Here is a 20935-nt window from a genome sequence, read left to right as displayed (position 1 = left end):
GCAGAGAGCAGGTACGCACGCGTTACTTGTTTTTAAAGCAGCGCGGCACGAAGCATTTAATTTTTCTTTTTTTTCAGCAGCGCATATGTTTTCATTTCAGCACCATGGTACGCCACATTTTTTTTCCTTCCAGCCGCAATAATGTTTTCATTTCAGCAGCGCTGCACGCCGCGTTGCCACTCAAGCAATAGCGGCCATGCCTAAAGTGACTTGTGTCCTTAAAAAAATGCCATATCATATGATATAACACCATTCCAAGATGGTGCTATTGTTTAAGCAGTGCTCTGCTTTGAGGCCCAACTACTAGAGGCCTTGGTCTGCTTGGAAAGCAGCATGCCACTGCATCAAGGCCACCATGCTTCATGTTTTAGAGAGGGACAAGCTGTCCTCCTTGCCCTTCCTGAACAGGATCCTGTTTTGCAAGATTCGTCCGTTGGATGCGGCAGCTTCAAAGTAGAGTCCTCCAGGAAGGTACCCAACAGTGGCGCCCCTATACCAAACCGAACAGAAGTCCGCTTGATGTGCCCATTGCCCGAAACCCTGCCTGAGTCGTTTGGGTGATTACAAGACAGAGGCTCAAAGAACAACAAAAAAGCTGTAAAGGCTTAACCTCAGTGAGACTTGATAGGCAACGAAACCTGTTGCAGGGGGTGTTGTCTCTTTTCATGGGGTGTAGAAGCATTTAGGCATCTGGTATAGTAGCATGTTGGTGGGCAGCTCATGGCGTAGCCGGCCTCCTCCGTCTGTAACAAAACAAAACTATAGTATAGGTTATCGCGACAGGGGGCTACTTTAGTTTTGCGCTGTATTAGGACAATGTGCGCCAACCTAAAGGGAATTGAAGTGCTTGCTGTGAACACAGATTTTGTAGCTTGACTTCCAGTTAGAGTGATATGAAACTATAATGCTCAACCTCTGAGCTTTCAGTTTGCAGTTCCGGGATTCCTTGTACCAACAAATGCATTTTTGTTGTGATGGTCTTGCATTGGCCTAAATAAAATTTCAGAACGGTAGATGGTTTGCTGACTGTCATTGACCCAGGTTTCTCTTTCGACGCCAGCGCTTCATCAATGTTTATAGCCAAATGCCGAAGGTGATCAAAGTGTAATATACTAATGCTCTTGATTTTACCAATGGTTCTGAGTGAGTAGTTCATCCAGCGGACGTTTGTTTTTTAATGTATTCTGGGGCATGTGATTCTGATTTGGATAGGATAAACAGGACTACAACTTTCAGAATGCAAAGTTAAAATCTGGACGCGTCCTGGTTTGTGATGTAGGTTTCAGACAACTGCTTGTCTCTTTCTGCTATCCGGTTGATGTCACAAGTAACACACGTAGGGAAACGCTCTGGCTGCATGTCTTTCTGCCCCTGATATGAATATCCTTGCCCCCTAACATCCCTAACCTTCTTGTTAAATTTCCACCAGAGTACTGCGTCCACCAGTTGTGCAGTTGCCTCCATCGCCACTCTGCCCTGTACTGCAGAGCATGCTATTCTTTGGTGACTTTCTGCTGTTTCCCCTTTTAAATGGGGCGAGCTGGTATTTGGACTAGTGTATGCTGCCGGGTGCATGCAGTTCGACGCATCTTAGAAGTCAAGTGTTGAAAGTTTTCTGTTTGCGTACTTGGTGGCGAGATTGGACCATTGTTTTGCAGCTTTGAGGGCTCCCCTGGTGTCACACTCAATGTATTCATTTTCCATTTTCTTACAACCGAATCACTTTCTTTGACATATCTTTTTTGTAATATAATATGAGCACTGTTTAGTCTGCCAGTGTATTTAACAACCTTCCACTTCAGGGACTTGTATTTCGTGGATGTTATCAGATTTTGCAGTTGCCAACATATGGCATTAAATGCATTGGCAGACTGCAAGTTCTTTTTTCTTAGATGATTTTGTGTTGTTACACGTTTTGCTTTCTCACAGTGAGTGCTTTGTGGTGATACAAGTGTCGCTTTCCGTGATCAGATGCCATGAGAGAGACTTTCTGTAATTTATTTAATGTATGTTAAGAAAACAAAGTACAGTCTTTTCATGTCCGATGCTTTGGATGCTGATATGCCATTTCCCGAAATTATATGTTGAGAATGTTACCATTGCACATTGGATAGCTCCAATTATTAGCTGTAGGTTGTTGTTACGTGGCACTTTCTCAAAATGAATTTCTTGTGATGTTATATTTTGCACTGACTGGCATTATTTCTTGGAATGTTACAAGCGCGGCTTCAGGCTTTTAGTATCACAATATTACAAATGCCAGTTTCTGATAGTTGGCAACCTGGGATATCACACATGCCAGTTTCAGACAGCGAATGCCATGTGATAGTACAAGGACCTTGTTCTGGCAGTGGGGGGTGTAGGATGTTACGCGTTCAACACACTGACAATGAGTTTCTGGCTATGTTACAAGTTGATTATGAATGCTTTGGGGTGTTTACATTTCAATTTGCTGATAAAGAGTGTCTGGGGATACTACCTGCTCTACTTACTGATACTGGATGTTATGTTTGCTAATTCCTGACAGTGGTGGTCTTGGGATGATATAATTGCCTGTTTCTGACATTGGGTGTTTGAGGATGCTACAAGTACTATTGTCAGACCCTCCAGGATTTCGCAATTTCCCGGTTTGCCGCAAAATCGGCACTTTAGTAAAAATGCAGCGATTTTCACAAAAGTGCCCGCGAAATCGGCACTTTTGTAAAAATATCACGATTTTTACTTAAGTGCCTGCGAAAATGAAGAAGGTGAGGAGTGATGTGGGTCAGCTCTTTCTCAATTTCTCAGGGTCTCCGCTACTCTTCACTGTTTGTAATGTGGAGGGTGGCAGATGATGGGCAAGGGAGAAAGCTGTACCCATTTAAAAAGACGGAGGATGGCAGTGTGACCCATTGGCAGAAAGGGTAGGAGGACAAGTATCGGCACGCGGGCAGGCACAGTGCGGGAGAGAGCACACCCTGGTGGCAAGCCGCACCTGAATCTGGTCGGGCTGCATCTGCAACCAGGGACTCTCTCAAATGCTGTGGAGCCTAAGTCCGCTGCGCCCAGAGCTGCAGCCTTGGCAAACCGCCGCCGGACACCCGGCCTTACTGGAACCACTGTCCGTAGGTGTGAGGGCGATGGCAGAACAGGCCTGATATGGCAGGCTCCATTGTCTCCTAGACGCCTGCTGCCTGTCGTCTCACGACTCAATGGAGCCTGGGAGGGGTGAACGGCGATGGATGGGCAGCAAGGCACGGGGGCAGGACGGCGTGAGGATGCCGTTTTCAGTAGCTTTGGCAGCTCCTGCAGCTCGCGTGCATGTAGCTCCTCCTCCTAAGCCATGTGTCTTTCCATCCAACTGGTAAGGATTCGGTTTGCAAATCACAAGAATTGTCTGCCAGTGCCAGCATGTCTTGTGACGCTACAAATGCCACTTCCTTTAAATGATGGCATAAGGAGTTAAAAATCTCACTTTTTTGTGCAACGCTCTTTATTGGTATTTAATAACCCTATACAATATACTAATAGTAATATCTAATCTAGTATAGTTTCAAGGAAACAATTCAGAACAAGATCCCATAAAATAACATTTTGCATATATCACTGTATTATAAGACATAGTTGAGAGTAAATACAGCCTAACCTACTATAGTTTGTCACACAGGATCTCCAGATCATAATGGCATCATTTTTGATTTACAAATTGTTTTCTGCTTTGGATGAGAAAACAGTATGTAATGACTCTTTCTCTGCTCCTAGTTGTTTCCTCAGTTCTGGGGATGGACTTCTCAATGATCTTTTCTGGGGAGTATTTATTAAGTGCTCCAAGCATTGTTGTTCCGCAAAGATCTCTTTGCATTTAATGGCTGAGTCCTACATCAGTGTTCCCCTCGATGTGGCCTTGCCAGCAGCCCAGAGTTTGGGTAGATATGTTCGGGGGTAGCATTTTTACATTTGTATATTGTTATGTGAGATGGATTTTCTTCTTGTCATTGGGAGTCTTATATATCTATTTCAAACAGTGAGCAAGAAGATACAAGCATTGAATGGACAAACAAAAGTAGAAATGTATTTTCATGTAAAGGGTCGTTCATTAGTACATAATGTATAGTAGGCATATAACGTGCAATTCGTCTCACCATATTTTGCCCCCCTTTTGCCCCCCACAAAAGGCACCATACAAAGTGGCTGGTCTTTACTGCGTAGTCTTTATTAATTCTCTCAGATAACGCCCTCTTTATTTGTTTATGCATTGTCAACATTAGACCCACTGTATTAAAACAATCCAACACACATTGATAAACATAGGGTCGTGCAGTATTCGTTTGCACCACAGGTTACAATTGTATTTACAATTCAGGATCTCCAGACCCACCTTGGATGTGGGTTGTACCAGCAGGCCACAACCCATCTCCATTGCTTCCATTCCATTCCAGGGAACTACCCGTCGTCTACCCCCTAGATGCGGCCACCTGGCACTGCTTTGCGCCTTTCCTTGCACCCCAGCTTTCCCCAAATTGCTTCTTCCAAGCACCTGCATCTCGGGTAGGTCCGGAGAGTCCAGGACCACCAGCAGGACGGCCCCCTCTCCCGCCAGCCCGGAGCCCCATTGACTGCCCTCCTTGTTCCAGGATGAGCCATTCCCCGCCAAACAAGGAGTCCATGACATTTTTCTTGGCCAGGACCCCGCCACCCCGCCAGTTCTACCTTTAACAACAGGGATGGGTGGGTGGGCAACTTCCTTCAAGCTGTGACCCGCGGCGCCCGAGGCAAGAGGACAAAGAGGGCTTCTCCCTCGTGGTCAGTGTTCTTATCCCTTTCCCTGGGGAGGGGTCACCTGCGAGCTCGTCCTACCTCCTCGCATTTACTGCTAGCCCCTCCCACTCCCCTTGACCACATGTCTACTGCTGGCCCGGCCTCTTTCTCGCCGCCTCTCGCCCATAATGTCACTAATCCCCTAGGCGCGGGAGGGGCCCTCTCATTCTTGGTTATTTATATGGTAACAAAAATTCTTGTAACGCTTTTTTATTATAACTTTTTTAAATGCTGCACAGCAGCCACAATGCTCTACAACATAGTGTTAAAAACACTGCCAAAGCCAATAGCTCTGGCTAAACATTTAAAAGGTATCAAAGGCGAGACCTATTGGCTATGCCAATGCTTGTTCATAATGAGTCGTAGGTAGTTTGGTGGTGTGGAGTGAATGGTTTTGAAAGTTATACAGGCTAGGATGAACTGGAATCTGGTCTGGGGGGGGGGGGGGGAGTAAGGCCGTGAGGGAGGCAAGGAAAGAGGGCAGTGAGGTTCAGGGCAATGTCATATTGCCAAGCGTCTGAGACCAGGGAGCTGCTGAAAGGTTAAACGTGGCGAGGAGGCGAATGAAGACTTGAGAACTGGGCTGAGAGTAACATTCCCTTTTTTAACCGCATGTGCGCTAGTGGTTTTCCCGCTGTGCGCTGACTTTTGCGGAAAACCGCGTTACATGACGAGCTCAGCTCGTCATGAGCGTACGGCAGGCGTAACTCATGACGAGCTGAGCTCGTCATGAGCGTAGAAGGGGTTAAATCAATTTGTAAAATTATTTTTCTCTTCAACAGTAAACACTGAAGAGGGACACGCATTAGCTGGTCATTTAGATCCTTCAGAGAAAAACATTGTGCAACGCATCAACCATTAAAGCACTGCCACTTCTAGAGTGCACATGTATCACTACTGCTTAGAAGCTAGTACAAACTATGACTCACACTACACTCTGAGGGGGTGCTGCAAGTGTCTCCGCCGAATATGGTTCACCCCCGGGAAAAGCCATTGTTGTCAGCCTGCAGTGTCTACAGGTGGCAACCTTCATCTGGTGCTGTACTGGCCAGCCTGGCCGCCAGAGGCCTCGTGCTCCTCTGCTTCTCACCGTGCCCCAGCATCAGCTCCTTCAGCAGCCCAAGCTGTTCCTCAGGCACTCCACTCTGCATTGAAATTGCAGGTATTGCCACTGCCCCTCTGTGTCACAGAATGATTGGCGATGCTGCGGCACTTCAAGACTCGTGGCTATATTTCAGCGTAGTGCCACAGTCTCCTTGCTTCTTTATGTTCGATTTCCTAGATCTGTACATAGAACATGGCCACTTTTGTGTACTACTATCCATCTGCAGCATATAGAATAACATGCAGTGCTACAGGCCAATTTTAGTTCATGCTACTTCAGTGTATTGAGGTTTTTGACATAATTGAGAAAGTGAGAGGTTGAAGAGTGGACGTTGGACACCTTTGTATGGAAGTGAGAACAAATGTGGGCTTATTTCTACTTCAGTTGTCTTGAGCTACTTCTAAGCTTATGAACCAGAAAAATGTGGCCTCCAAGCTTTGCTGGAGGAATTCCTCACTTCAGATGTGTTTTTTGTAGCAACCTTAAAGGAGAATAGCAATGGGAATTGCCCTAAGCTCAAGGGAGAGTAAAAGGGGTCAACAAAAAGGTAGAATGATCAAACATGGGATTGTGCGAACAGTGATCTCAAGACTGTGAGCAGACAATGGTGGGAAGATTACAGAGATCTGGTTGGGATTTGGTTGAAGTGTGTTGCCTGGATACGAAGGGGTGCCTGGCCACGAATCATTGAGAAGAGCAGAGTTGAAAACATAAACTGGGATCTGCTGCAGACTGAGAGCGAGGTACTAATTAGATGGTGGTGAAGATGCATTCATGGACTGAGAGGGCGAAGAGTACACACGTAAAGAAGTTGATTAACTTTGTGAAAGATTAGAAGCCATACTTGTGAGATGTTGTATTATTCCAGCTTATTATTCACAAATGGGGTATCGAAAGTGGGAATCGATGTTTTAAAAATTGACACCACTGTTGAAGAGGGTGCAACTGTGAATCTGGTAGAGAAAAAAGTGTCTAGCCTCTGTCTGGAATCAAAGTTCTCCAAAGGTTCTGGCAATGGGTAAGAGAGTAATGATACCTGTCAATAGGAGAATGAGAAGGGTTATGGTTATGGTTATGGTGGTGGAAGAAGCAAAGTAGAGGATTTAATCTTAAAATCAATTAATCACAAGTGAGTTTCCGGCCGAGAGATCAAGTACAAAAAGGTTAGAGGTTTTATGCCTTTAGTTGAGGAGTGAACAAAAGAGAAGATTATAAAATCAGGGTGCCATCTCCATGTAGGCGATGGGAGCAGCCATAGGAAGAGGTAATCATACCTATAGAGGTGTAGCGTAAGAATAACAAGGGGCCAGTGACTACACATTGGGGAGCACTCAAGAGATAGAATTGGGTGGTTTAGAGCACCAATATATTGAAAATGACGTATTAGAAGCATAATATCTAACTAGCCACCACAGAGCTGTTCCTGTAACTCAAACAGAAGTAAGTATGTTACGCAAGGATCGAGTGGTCGATAACAACTGATAAACCAAGGGGGTTGAGAAATGAAGACAATCCGTTGTGATGGAATGGAGCAATACACCTTTAGACACGAGTCAGAATTGTCTCCATGGAATGGACTACACTGAAACCAAATGGAGAGGGTCAATAAGGTTTGCCAAGGAAATATGTTCTGTGATCCTTTTGAAGATACAGTTTCCAAGAATTTTAAAGGTGAATAGCAGCTGAGGGAGCAGAGGAGTCAGCTATTCAGAAGAGTTGGTACCATTACAGATTTAAATCAATGCAGATATATAATAGCAAGGAGTAAAACTTAAAATATTGAGGTCGGGGGATTAGAGGAAATAACTAGTTGTAACAGTTTGAAAGCAAAAGGTTTCAAATGGAGAATATGAGGTATTAGCAAATTGAAGGTGGGAAGGAGCTCATAAGGAATATAAAACAGAGGCTGGTGATGGACACAAGGCTAGGCCTCAGCGGAGTTAGTGTTGGAGAAGGATATGAGCACAGTTAGGAGAGCATTAAGCCAACCCTTGGTATTTTTGATTTTTGAGTGGAAATAATTAGTAAAGAAATTTTCTGTGCGTGTGATCAGAGCTGAGGAGCAGGGATGTATAAGTAAGTGTGAGAGCACTTTTGGGGTGAGGCTTAAGACAATAAATTAAGTTCTGGTAATAACTAGCTTTTGCCTTACCAACAGGATCCACTATAGGAGTTCAGATAGGATGCAGTGACAGCCAGGTCACCACGATGAGCTACGATGGGATGGATCCAGGTTGTACTTTCCATCTGGCAGTCGGTGGGTTACAGATTGAAGTCAAGTTCGGACACTACCGGGTGGGACAGGAAAAGAGGCTCTGTTGTGAACGAGCTTAACGCACCAAAGAGATTGAGGAATTGTTTCATAGGGATGGAGGAAGAGTAAAGGACACTTAAAGTACGGAAGACAGTCCGTTTTGCTAAACATGTTACCACAAAGAAAGTGCAAAACAAAATCGTTGAACAATATTAAAAAGAAATATGTAGCAAAAGAGATTAAAGCTGGACTTCTCAAGAAGGCCACAATTTGGGTGACATGGGTAACTAAGGTCTAGTTAGAAGGCAGGGTAAGCCATGGTAGATAGACAGTGTCAAATAATAATAATACATAAATAAGTAATGAATAATTAAACTGTTCGACCCAACCAACATATGCTGTAAAAAGGGCACCCTCGTTGGGTGTATTTGCGCTAAGCTAAGCAAAAGGACAGCAGTTTGTTCTGAATGTTATACTATATTCCTACCTTTGCATGATTGGGCTTACAATGTTTGTAAGCTATTTACACAACTTAAAATTTAAAGGAAAATTGAAGGACTGCAGCCTTGAAATTACTGGAATACCTCGAAAAACATGGTGAGGTTCTAAATGCCTCGGTGCAAGCTATACCCTGTGCTAATGCTTCAGGGCATAGGAGAGCTATGTGTGGTGTGCTTCACTTAACTGCCAAAAAATGAAGTTTTCTTCCACTGTGTCAAATTATGTGAACAGCAAAGTACTCCTAGTGCTCTTCTGAATAGTTCATAATGGCAGAGTTTTAAGGCTCTTCATCCTTCAAATATGTGTCATATGTAGCATTACATTTGTGGTGGTGACAAATCTCTTCGTATTTTTCAGGTGATGGCTAGCAGCACAATTTCAACTGAGGCTAAAGATCTCTCAGAAATCTCTGAGTGCTTTGAGGAGGACCTTCGTGACAAGCCAGTGATCTGGGCATTCGCAAATATAGATTATGCAAAATATTGTCTTGCACAAGAGATAGAATATAAGAAGACACGCAAACAGTTGCAAAGAGTCCCTGCATACAACCACCAGATGAGAAGTGAATCCACCCGATTAAAGTCATTCATTTCTTGGCTGGATGTCTCTGCTTGGTCGCCTCAGGAGATGGCTAGCGCTGGATTTGCTAGCACCGGCTTGAATAACAGCATCCAGTGCTTCTGCTGTGGGCTAGTTCTCTGCGTGCAGCGTATCAGCTTGACCCCACTCAGCACCCACCAGAAAATACACCCTGACTGTGACTTCATTCAAGGTAAAGAAGTGGGGAACATCCCTAAGTATGAGGTTCGGGTTCAGTTCCCAGAGGACAATGCGCCGGAGAGTGCGCCCATCTACACAGCCGTGGAGCAGAGAATGGACTCCTTCAAGAGCTGGCCTTTCTATGCCAAGACTGATCCAGCTGCACTTGCGAGGGCAGGTTTCTTCTTTACAGGTAAAACATATGTGTGTACTCAAATATATATACATTGTTAGGGCCACAATTCCTAACTCACACAACAACCAAGCAATGTGCATTACCTCAACCTTGAAGTGGCATGCATTTCGAAATGTCATAAATAATTTTTGAGATTAAACAACATATCATATGATCCTTAATGCTTTGAAAGAGATGACGATGAATGTAGTTATATTCATTGCTTTGAGTATGTATTTTTATTTAATTATGTTGTACTTTTAGGCGTTGTTACTTACTGGTATAAATATTGTAAGGTGTGGTGAGCCGCCAAGTTATACATAGCGCGCTGATGTCTAACTGGTGAATTTCAGTGTTTTTTTAGATTTAAAACATAACAATATGACTGTCATTGTTACCTAACTATACTGGCCCTTTAACCTTTAAACATTTAAACATTTCAAGGTGTTTTTTTTATTGTAAAGTAATATTTTATTAAGAAAGAGAAGTATCATGTCTATCTTGTCTTTAGGTTTTCTAGTACATTTTCAGTAGTATGTTTTAATGTTACATGTTAATGTGTGTTATTATTTTTTGTTGTTGAAATTTTCACTTTCCAGGCTCCCACAGTACTTCTGAGGAACCATAGAACCAATGGAAGGGCCCCACAGGAGTTCTGTGCGGGTTTTACTTCTTGTTCTGGGTCCCGTGGGAGTAGTGTGTGGATCGTAAAAACATTTAAAAAGTTGTGCTTAGTAAGAAAGAGATATTTCGATTTATCTTTTAGCCTAGAGCTTTTCCTAGTATGTTAACGAATGAGGATCCCTTGAGTCTTTTTTTGTGAAATTACCTCTTTTTTTGGTTGTTACAGTCATGCAGTACATGAATATGGTACAGCGGCACTTGAAACAGCCAACAAAGAAATCTGATTGATTGAAATCACTATCTTGCTCCATTTACAGGAAGTTCCCACCCTTTCAACCGCAATTGGGATTAGCATTTGAGTGTGACCACATTATCTGCTCAGCCTTCCTACTGTTTTTTAAAAATTTTACAATTTTGGGTGAGATTTAACTTCTACAATAGCATCTGAAGAGGCGAGAGAAGAGATGGATGCGGAGCAGGAAGACACCCCAAGAACCAACGGGGAGTCACTTGTCTGACAGTTCTTTTCAATCCTTCCAGGGAGAAAAAGCTGTCAGCCAAAATTATCACCTGCTGATTTATTTGACAAGGACTTTTCCCAGGGTGCTACAAAGTACTCCCAATGAGCTTCAGGCATGTGAAAGCACATACGGTCCTACCACCCTAGACACCTCGCAGGAATGGATACTTGATGCTAAGGAGGCATCTACATCCACTTCTGGACCCTCCATTGCACTTTGGGGCACTCTCCCATATCAAGTGCTCCAAGGACATACCAACACCAACTGTGCATACCTGCACATGACTATTTACTGTGGCAAGTGCAGCAAGGATGCGGTTTTTGGAGAGCAGAGTGCTTCAACCATTTTATTTTACCATTTAACCATTCTATTTCAGCGCGAGCGCTATCCATGCAGCGTCTGTCTTGTGGCAATCTCAGCTTTTAAAACACCCGTTTTGTATTTTATTTAGAATTTACTTTTAGAATTATCCCCTGGTCTTACCTTGCCTGGCCTCGCATTCCCCCACCTCTTCCATCTCACCTGCACTCTAATTGTGGTACCTCACCGCGTTTTGCGGGTCCTTCGCCCCTGACTCGTGGCGGCCATCTTGGGTGAGTGGGTTCCAGCGCACCAGCAAGTCCTCTCTCCATTTCGTTTGGAGACTATTTAGGGAGGCTTGATTGTGCAGAGCGTTCTATTTCAGCGCGAGCGCTATCCATGCAGCGTCTGTCTTGTGGCAATCTCAGCTTTTAAAACACCCGTTTTGTATTTTATTTAGAATTTACTTTTAGAATTATCCCCTGGTCTTACCTTGCCTGGCCTCGCATTCCCCCACCTCTTCCATCTCACCTGCACTCTAATTGTGGTACCTCACCGCGTTTTGCGGGTCCTTCGCCCCTGACTCGTGGCGGCCATCTTGGGTGAGTGGGTTCCAGCGCACCAGCAAGTCCTCTCTCCATTTCGTTTGGAGACTATTTAGGGAGGCTTGATTGTGCAGCGCGTTCTATTTTAGCGCGAGCGCTATCCATGCAGCGTCTGTCTTGTGGCAATCTCAGCTTTTAAAACACCCGTTTTGTATTTTATTTAGAATTTACTTTTAGAATTATCCCCTGGTCTTACCTTGCCTGGCCTCGCATTCCCCCACCTCTTCCATCTCACCTGCACTCTAATTGTGGTACCTCACCGCGTTTTGCGGGTCCTTCGCCCCTGACTCGTGGCGGCCATCTTGGGTGAGTGGGTTCCAGCGCACCAGCAAGTCCTCTCTCCATTTCGTTTGGAGACTATTTAGGGAGCCATGCTTACGCGCAGCGGCTACGCGCAGCGGGGACGCCGGACTGATGCCGGAGTTACGCCAGAGTTCAGCCCGTCTGTGCCCGTCCGGGCCCAGACGGGCCCAGGGCCAGTCCTTATGCCCGATTTATTGGAGCCTCTCGTACTTGTATTATGTATGGGAGGGAGGAACTCATGTCCTGGCGGCCTTTCCACCCTATTACTTGCAAATACGCCCAGGTAGGATCATTACCGTTTCTGCCTTGTAGGGCTTGTACCGTGGGTCGGAATGCGGCTCCCGTTAAGTCAGTGCTCTCCATGGCGTTATTGAATTGTCGGTCTCTACCCAGTCATGCTACTGAGATCAATTCCCTTATTTTGGACTATGACCTGGATGTGCTATTCCTCACTGAGACCTGGACTTCCTCCAGCTCGGGTCCTGACATCGTCAGAGCACTCCCTCCAGGCTTTCTCATATCCCATCGGGACAGACCTGTGGGGAGGGGAGGAGGAGTTGCTATCCTCTACAGGGACTCACTAGTTTGTAAGGCTCAGGATGGAGGAGTGAGCGACTGTGAGAGCTATCAGTTCTCTCTTCGCTTTTCACCTACGGCATCTATGGCGGGTTTGCTCATTTATCGTCCACCAGGAACCTTGGGAAATTTTCTCAACTCCCTTCTAGAAACAACTGCACTTCTGGCCTCCTCAACGGGTAACTTTGTCATCTTAGGTGATCTCAACATCCACCTTGACGACCCTTCTAATTCTCTGGGAGCTGATCTGCTAGGCGATCTCAAAACTTTTTGGTTCAACCTGGCCAACTCGGGTGCCACACATGGGAAAGGCCACCTGCTGGACCCTATATTCTCCAACTCGATTGGCCTCAGAGCATTTCCACCGCTGGCCCTGCCTTGGACAGACCACTTTATGGTGCCTGCCCAGTGGCAGTTCGACATCTCAGCTGCGCTGGCCCCTAGGGTTTACACCATGGATAGAACCTGGTCTAGGCTCCCAGTTGATAAATGGGCGGCACATTTGGAGGCGTCGCGGCCTCCCCCTGGGTACAATCCGCTAGTCGCGGATGAGAATCTTAACACCTGGCTTACCAACTCACTGGATGCTCTCCTCCCCAAAAAGAAACAACTCACTAGGGGCAAGAGAGTGGGATCTGCGCCCTGGTATACACCTGAGTTGAGGACATTGAGGAAGGGCTGCAAGAGGCTGGAGCGGACATGGAGGAAAGATTGGAGCGAAACGAGCCGGAGAGAATATCGGACGGCTCTTAGTACCTACAAATCTGCTATTCGGGTAGCTAAATCTGGATTCTTTGCGGAGAGAATTGGCTCTGCGGCCAACTCCTCGAAGGAATCATTTTGGGTCATTAAAGAACTTTTGAAAGCCCCCGAACCTCAGGTCATTCACGAGGACCCACGTGAGAAATGCTCCGAACTGGCCTCCTTTTTCAAGACAAAAATTGATAACATCCTTGCTTCTCTCCTCCGGCTTACCGAGGATGTTGCCTCGGATGGTAGCCCAGGGCTTCAGCCCAGGGTGCGATCGGCAGAGCTGGTCTCTCTCGGCCCTGTTACCGTGGAAGAAGTTCTCACAGCTTTGATAACCATGAAAAGTGGTTCTCCCAAAGACCCTGCACCCATGAAGTACTTGAAGCAGGTAGCCCCTACCATCGGTCGGCCAGTGACGGACCTTATAAATCTGTCTCTTGCCCAAGGAGTGGTACCCCCTAGCTGGAAGGGAGCGGTTGTGAAGGCTCTTTTGAAGAAGCCTAACCTGGACCCAGCCGATCTCGCCAACTTTAGGCCTATCTCCCTGCTCCCCGGCCTTAGCAAGGTGGCGGAGAAGCTGGTGAATAGTCGCCTATCTGGCTTCCTGGAGTCCAATTCCCTTCTGGCCAAATCCCAAACTGGCTTTCGCCCCGGTCAGGGGACCGATACTACCCTGCTGGCAGTCGTGGAGAGTGCAAGGAGCATTTTGGATTCAGGGGGATCGGTGGCAGTGATCCTCCTGGACCTTAGTGCCGCCTTTGACACCGTAGACCATCAGGTGCTTCTCCGTCGGCTGTCGGGGGTGGGGGTCTCTGGGATGGCCCTCAAGTGGTTCCCTTCCTTTTTGGAAGGTCGGACATTTGAGGTGTGGGAAGGCCATGAGAAATCACCCTCAGTACCTCTCCAGTGTGGTGTGCCACAGGGCTCATCGTTGAGCCCTACCTTATTTAGCATTTATATGGCCCCCCTGGAGAGTGTGGTACTGCCTCTGGGTATCAAGATCATCAGCTATGCTGATGATACCCAGCTGGTGGTAGGTCTTCCCCAGGTAACTCACCATCCTGACCGGCTGCACACGTGCTTGGACAAGATCTTCACGTGGATGTGTAGCTCAGCTCTTAAGCTCAACGGCTCCAAAACGGAACTGATGTTGCTTGGGAACTCCCCTCCCTCCTTACCACCTAGCAGTTGGCCCAGCTGCCTGGGACCTGTACCCACCCCCAAGCAGGAGATCAAGAGCTTGGGGGTGTGGCTTGAGCAGGACCTTTCTTTTAAAACACACGCAAAAAAGATCTCAGGCGTGTGTTTCGGCCTGCTCCAATCAGCCCGGAAGATCCTACCTCTTCTTCCAGCGGCCTCTAGGAGGTTACTTATTCAGGGGCTTATCATCTCGCGGCTGGACTTCAGTAACGTACTGTTTTTGGGCGCCCCAGAGTCCACCCTAAACAAACTGCAGCAAGTGCAGAATGCGGCCGCCAGGCTCCTGACGGACATTCCTAGGCGCCAGTCGGCTCGTCCTGCACTGAAGGCGCTACATTGGCTTCCCGTCAGAGAAAGGGTGAAATTTAAGGCACTCTGTGTAGCCCATAAGATACTACAGGGGAAAGGCCCACCCATTCTTGGGGATATGGTCCAGTCTTACAAGGCCTCCCGCTCTCTCCGCTCTGACCATCAACATCTGCTGCTGGTCATGAGGGCGAGGAAGGCAAGAACAGGTGGTAGAAGATTCTCTATAAATGTGGCCATCCTGTGGAACTCTCTCCCCCTGTACCTGCGCTCGGAAGCGAGCTTTTTACGGTTTCGTAAACTTTTAAAAACTTTCTTGTTCCCTGCCTAATCCTGGTGCTTTGTGTGGTAGTGGCCTTTCTCTGGAAGAGCGCGGGGATGCCTAATGGTAACCAGGCGCTATATTAAAACTCGTTAATAATAATAATAATAATAACCAGAGATAAGTTGGTTTTGGAAAACCAGTGTGCCAAGAAGAAGTGGCTTTTTTATGTTATATCTCCAAGTCATGCCCTTTTTCTTTTTTCAAGTTTAATCCCCTAAACAATTAGAATATACAAAGAAAATCAGAAAAAGTTTCTTTTTAGAATGGCCCTATATAGTTTAAAAATAAAAAAATGAATTTTATTTGTCATGTGAGTTTCTATGTTAGTATACCATATTAACCTGCTGTAGCGATCTTTACATAATAATAAAAGGTTAGTCTAATGTTATAAATGTAATGAAAAGCAAACACTTAAAATAATAGACTTCAGCCAGATTTACAAAGATTTTGTTTTAAGTCAGCCTTACTTTTTTAACATGGACCATACACAAAATTCAGGTTGGTATTTATAAACCAACAAAAGTCATGATTTGTGTTGGTTTCTAACCAAAAGTAATGCGGCATAATACACTGCTGTGCTTTGTATTACATTGCATCAAGAGCGTTCCATTAGGCAGTGTATGGTTGTACCAGTGCACCCACCCATAGAATTTGATGGAAATACATGCCCACCCCCTTTTTGTAATTATTTTGGCCACCATGAGTGTGGAAGGGTATGCTCAGACATGAGTCCCTTGCTCATTGCACCATCAGGATTCAAGCAAGCCGGGCCGAAGACGGCTGTAATGCCAGAAACCGGTCCCCGGAAGCTTGTTTCCTTTCCAGTGAAGAATTGGCTTGGTAGTTTGGTCTGCCCTGTTCCCATGATGCACTGGGCCAGGGACAGACTAATTTGCATATAGCCAGGTTCTGAACTGGGATGGTGCAGTGAGCTAAAAAACGGTGATGGATCAAGCCCTGATCTGTTGACTGGGTAGGAGTGTTCTGATTAACTCAGATACTCTGTCCATCACCACCCCCTTTTTGTAATTATTTTGGCCACCATGAGTGTGGAAGGGTATGCTCAGACATGAGTCCCTTGCTCATTGCACCATCAGGATTCAAGCAAGCCGGGCCGAAGACGGCTGTAATGCCAGAAACCGGTCCCCGGAAGCTTGTTTCCTTTCCAGTGAAGAATTGGCTTGGTAGTTTGGTCTGCCCTGTTCCCATGATGCACTGGGCCAGGGACAGACTAATTTGCATATAGCCAGGTTCTGAACTGGGATGGTGCAGTGAGCTAAAAAACGGTGATGGATCAAGCCCTGATCTGTTGACTGGGTAGGAGTGTTCTGATTAACTCAGATACTCTGTCCATCACCACCCCCTTTTTGTAATTATTTTGGCCACCATGAGTGTGGAAGGGTATGCTCAGACATGAGTCCCTTGCTCATTGCACCATCAGGATTCAAGCAAGCCGGGCCGAAGACGGCTGTAATGCCAGAAACCGGTCCCCGGAAGCTTGTTTCCTTTCCAGTGAAGAATTGGCTTGGTAGTTTGGTCTGCCCTGTTCCCATGATGCACTGGGCCAGGGACAGACTAATTTGCATATAGCCAGGTTCTGAACTGGGATGGTGCAGTGAGCTAAAAAACGGTGATGGATCAAGCCCTGATCTGTTGACTGGGTAGGAGTGTTCTGATTAACTCAGATACTCTGTCCATCACCACCCCCTTTTTGTAATTATTTTGGCCACCATGAGTGTGGAAGGGTATGCTCAGACATGAGTCCCTTGCTCATTGCACCATCAGGATTCAAGCAAGCCGGGCCGAAGACGGCTGTAATGCCAGAAACCGGTCCCCGGAAGCTTGTTTCCTTTCCAGTGAAGAATTGGCTTGGTAGTTTGGTCTGCCCTGTTCCCATGATGCACTGGGCCAGGGACAGACTAATTTGCATATAGCCAGGTTCTGAACTGGGATGGTGCAGTGAGCTAAAAAACGGTGATGGATCAAGCCCTGATCTGTTGACTGGGTAGGAGTGTTCTGATTAACTCAGATACTCTGTCCATCACCACCCCCTTTTTGTAATTATTTTGGCCACCATGAGTGTGGAAGGGTATGCTCAGACATGAGTCCCTTGCTCATTGCACCATCAGGATTCAAGCAAGCCGGGCCGAAGACGGCTGTAATGCCAGAAACCGGTCCCCGGAAGCTTGTTTCCTTTCCAGTGAAGAATTGGCTTGGTAGTTTGGTCTGCCCTGTTCCCATGATGCACTGGGCCAGGGACAGACTAATTTGCATATAGCCAGGTTCTGAACTGGGATGGTGCAGTGAGCTAAAAAACGGTGATGGATCAAGCCCTGATCTGTTGACTGGGTAGGAGTGTTCTGATTAACTCAGATACTCTGTCCATCACCACCCCCTTTTTGTAATTATTTTGGCCACCATGAGTGTGGAAGGGTATGCTCAGACATGAGTCCCTTGCTCATTGCACCATCAGGATTCAAGCAAGCCGGGCCGAAGACGGCTGTAATGCCAGAAACCGGTCCCCGGAAGCTTGTTTCCTTTCCAGTGAAGAATTGGCTTGGTAGTTTGGTCTGCCCTGTTCCCATGATGCACTGGGCCAGGGACAGACTAATTTGCATATAGCCAGGTTCTGAACTGGGATGGTGCAGTGAGCTAAAAAACGGTGATGGATCAAGCCCTGATCTGTTGACTGGGTAGGAGTGTTCTGATTAACTCAGATACTCTGTCCATCACCACCCCCTTTTTGTAATTATTTTGGCCACCATGAGTGTGGAAGGGTATGCTCAGACATGAGTCCCTTGCTCATTGCACCATCAGGATTCAAGCAAGCCGGGCCGAAGACGGCTGTAATGCCAGAAACCGGTCCCCGGAAGCTTGTTTCCTTTCCAGTGAAGAATTGGCTTGGTAGTTTGGTCTGCCCTGTTCCCATGATGCACTGGGCCAGGGACAGACTAATTTGCATATAGCCAGGTTCTGAACTGGGATGGTGCAGTGAGCTAAAAAACGGTGATGGATCAAGCCCTGATCTGTTGACTGGGTAGGAGTGTTCTGATTAACTCAGATACTCTGTCCATCACCACCCCCTTTTTGTAATTATTTTGGCCACCATGAGTGTGGAAGGGTATGCTCAGACATGAGTCCCTTGCTCATTGCACCATCAGGATTCAAGCAAGCCGGGCCGAAGACGGCTGTAATGCCAGAAACCGGTCCCCGGAAGCTTGTTTCCTTTCCAGTGAAGAATTGGCTTGGTAGTTTGGTCTGCCCTGTTCCCATGATGCACTGGGCCAGGGACAGACTAATTTGCATATAGCCAGGTTCTGAACTGGGATGGTGCAGTGAGCTAAAAAACGGTGATGGATCAAGCCCTGATCTGTTGACTGGGTAGGAGTGTTCTGATTAACTCAGATACTCTGTCCATCACCACCCCCTTTTTGTAATTATTTTGGCCACCATGAGTGTGGAAGGGTATGCTCAGACATGAGTCCCTTGCTCATTGCACCATCAGGATTCAAGCAAGCCGGGCCGAAGACGGCTGTAATGCCAGAAACCGGTCCCCGGAAGCTTGTTTCCTTTCCAGTGAAGAATTGGCTTGGTAGTTTGGTCTGCCCTGTTCCCATGATGCACTGGGCCAGGGACAGACTAATTTGCATATAGCCAGGTTCTGAACTGGGATGGTGCAGTGAGCTAAAAAACGGTGATGGATCAAGCCCTGATCTGTTGACTGGGTAGGAGTGTTCTGATTAACTCAGATACTCTGTCCATCACCACCCCCTTTTTGTAATTATTTTGGCCACCATGAGTGTGGAAGGGTATGCTCAGACATGAGTCCCTTGCTCATTGCACCATCAGGATTCAAGCAAGCCGGGCCGAAGACGGCTGTAATGCCAGAAACCGGTCCCCGGAAGCTTGTTTCCTTTCCAGTGAAGAATTGGCTTGGTAGTTTGGTCTGCCCTGTTCCCATGATGCACTGGGCCAGGGACAGACTAATTTGCATATAGCCAGGTTCTGAACTGGGATGGTGCAGTGAGCTAAAAAACGGTGATGGATCAAGCCCTGATCTGTTGACTGGGTAGGAGTGTTCTGATTAACTCAGATACTCTGTCCATCACCACCCCCTTTTTGTAATTATTTTGGCCACCATGAGTGTGGAAGGGTATGCTCAGACATGAGTCCCTTGCTCATTGCACCATCAGGATTCAAGCAAGCCGGGCCGAAGACGGCTGTAATGCCAGAAACCGGTCCCCGGAAGCTTGTTTCCTTTCCAGTGAAGAATTGGCTTGGTAGTTTGGTCTGCCCTGTTCCCATGATGCACTGGGCCAGGGACAGACTAATTTGCATATAGCCAGGTTCTGAACTGGGATGGTGCAGTGAGCTAAAAAACGGTGATGGATCAAGCCCTGATCTGTTGACTGGGTAGGAGTGTTCTGATTAACTCAGATACTCTGTCCATCACCACCCCCTTTTTGTAATTATTTTGGCCACCATGAGTGTGGAAGGGTATGCTCAGACATGAGTCCCTTGCTCATTGCACCATCAGGATTCAAGCAAGCCGGGCCGAAGACGGCTGTAATGCCAGAAACCGGTCCCCGGAAGCTTGTTTCCTTTCCAGTGAAGAATTGGCTTGGTAGTTTGGTCTGCCCTGTTCCCATGATGCACTGGGCCAGGGACAGACTAATTTGCATATAGCCAGGTTCTGAACTGGGATGGTGCAGTGAGCTAAAAAACGGTGATGGATCAAGCCCTGATCTGTTGACTGGGTAGGAGTGTTCTGATTAACTCAGATACTCTGTCCATCACCACCCCCTTTTTGTAATTATTTTGGCCACCATGAGTGTGGAAGGGTATGCTCAGACATGAGTCCCTTGCTCATTGCACCATCAGGATTCAAGCAAGCCGGGCCGAAGACGGCTGTAATGCCAGAAACCGGTCCCCGGAAGCTTGTTTCCTTTCCAGTGAAGAATTGGCTTGGTAGTTTGGTCTGCCCTGTTCCCATGATGCACTGGGCCAGGGACAGACTAATTTGCATATAGCCAGGTTCTGAACTGGGATGGTGCAGTGAGCTAAAAAACGGTGATGGATCAAGCCCTGATCTGTTGACTGGGTAGGAGTGTTCTGATTAACTCAGATACTCTGTCCATCACCACCCCCTTTTTGTAATTATTTTGGCCACCATGAGTGTGGAAGGGTATGCTCAGACATGAGTCCCTTGCTCATTGCACCATCAGGATTCAAGCAAGCCGGGCCGAAGACGGCTGTAATGCCAGAAACCGGTCCCCGGAAGCTTGTTTCCTTTCCAGTGAAGAATTGGCTTGGTAGTTTGGTCTGCCCTGTTCCCATGATGCACTGGGCCAGGGACAGACTAATTTGCATATAGCCAGGTTCTGAACTGGGATGGTGCAGTGAGCTAAAAAACGGTGATGGATCAAGCCCTGATCTGTTGACTGGGTAGGAGTGTTCTGATTAACTCAGATACTCTGTCCATCACCACCCCCTTTTTGTAATTATTTTGGCCACCATGAGTGTGGAAGGGTATGCTCAGACATGAGTCCCTTGCTCATTGCACCATCAGGATTCAAGCAAGCCGGGCCGAAGACGGCTGTAATGCCAGAAACCGGTCCCCGGAAGCTTGTTTCCTTTCCAGTGAAGAATTGGCTTGGTAGTTTGGTCTGCCCTGTTCCCATGATGCACTGGGCCAGGGACAGACTAATTTGCATATAGCCAGGTTCTGAACTGGGATGGTGCAGTGAGCTAAAAAACGGTGATGGATCAAGCCCTGATCTGTTGACTGGGTAGGAGTGTTCTGATTAACTCAGATACTCTGTCCATCACCACCC

The 20935-nt window shown here is 46.7% G+C and overlaps 1 protein-coding gene and 1 long non-coding RNA gene across 2 annotated transcripts in view; both read left to right on the top strand.

Moving 5' to 3' along the window:
* Positions 1–8147, top strand: part of LOC144818168 (uncharacterized) — a 65607-nt gene extending 57460 nt beyond the window's left edge. Inside the window, exon 4 of the long non-coding RNA XR_013607058.1 lies at positions 8061–8147. This is a non-coding gene — a long non-coding RNA (uncharacterized LOC144818168). The remainder of the gene's footprint in view (positions 1–8060) is intronic.
* LOC144818167 (baculoviral IAP repeat-containing protein 1-like) overlaps positions 1–20935 on the top strand; it is a 1283508-nt gene that overhangs the window by 164956 nt on the left and 1097617 nt on the right. The window contains exon 3 of the mRNA XM_078675291.1: positions 9015–9609. Coding sequence (XP_078531417.1) covers positions 9015–9609 — 595 coding nt within the window. The remainder of the gene's footprint in view (positions 1–9014; positions 9610–20935) is intronic.

This window comes from Lissotriton helveticus, chromosome 2_1 (assembly GCF_964261635.1).
Source record: "Lissotriton helveticus chromosome 2_1, aLisHel1.1, whole genome shotgun sequence".
Taxonomy (NCBI): Eukaryota; Metazoa; Chordata; class Amphibia; order Caudata; family Salamandridae; genus Lissotriton; species Lissotriton helveticus.
Note: the sequence above shows the minus strand (reverse complement) of the source record. Positions and strands in the feature narration are given on the sequence as shown.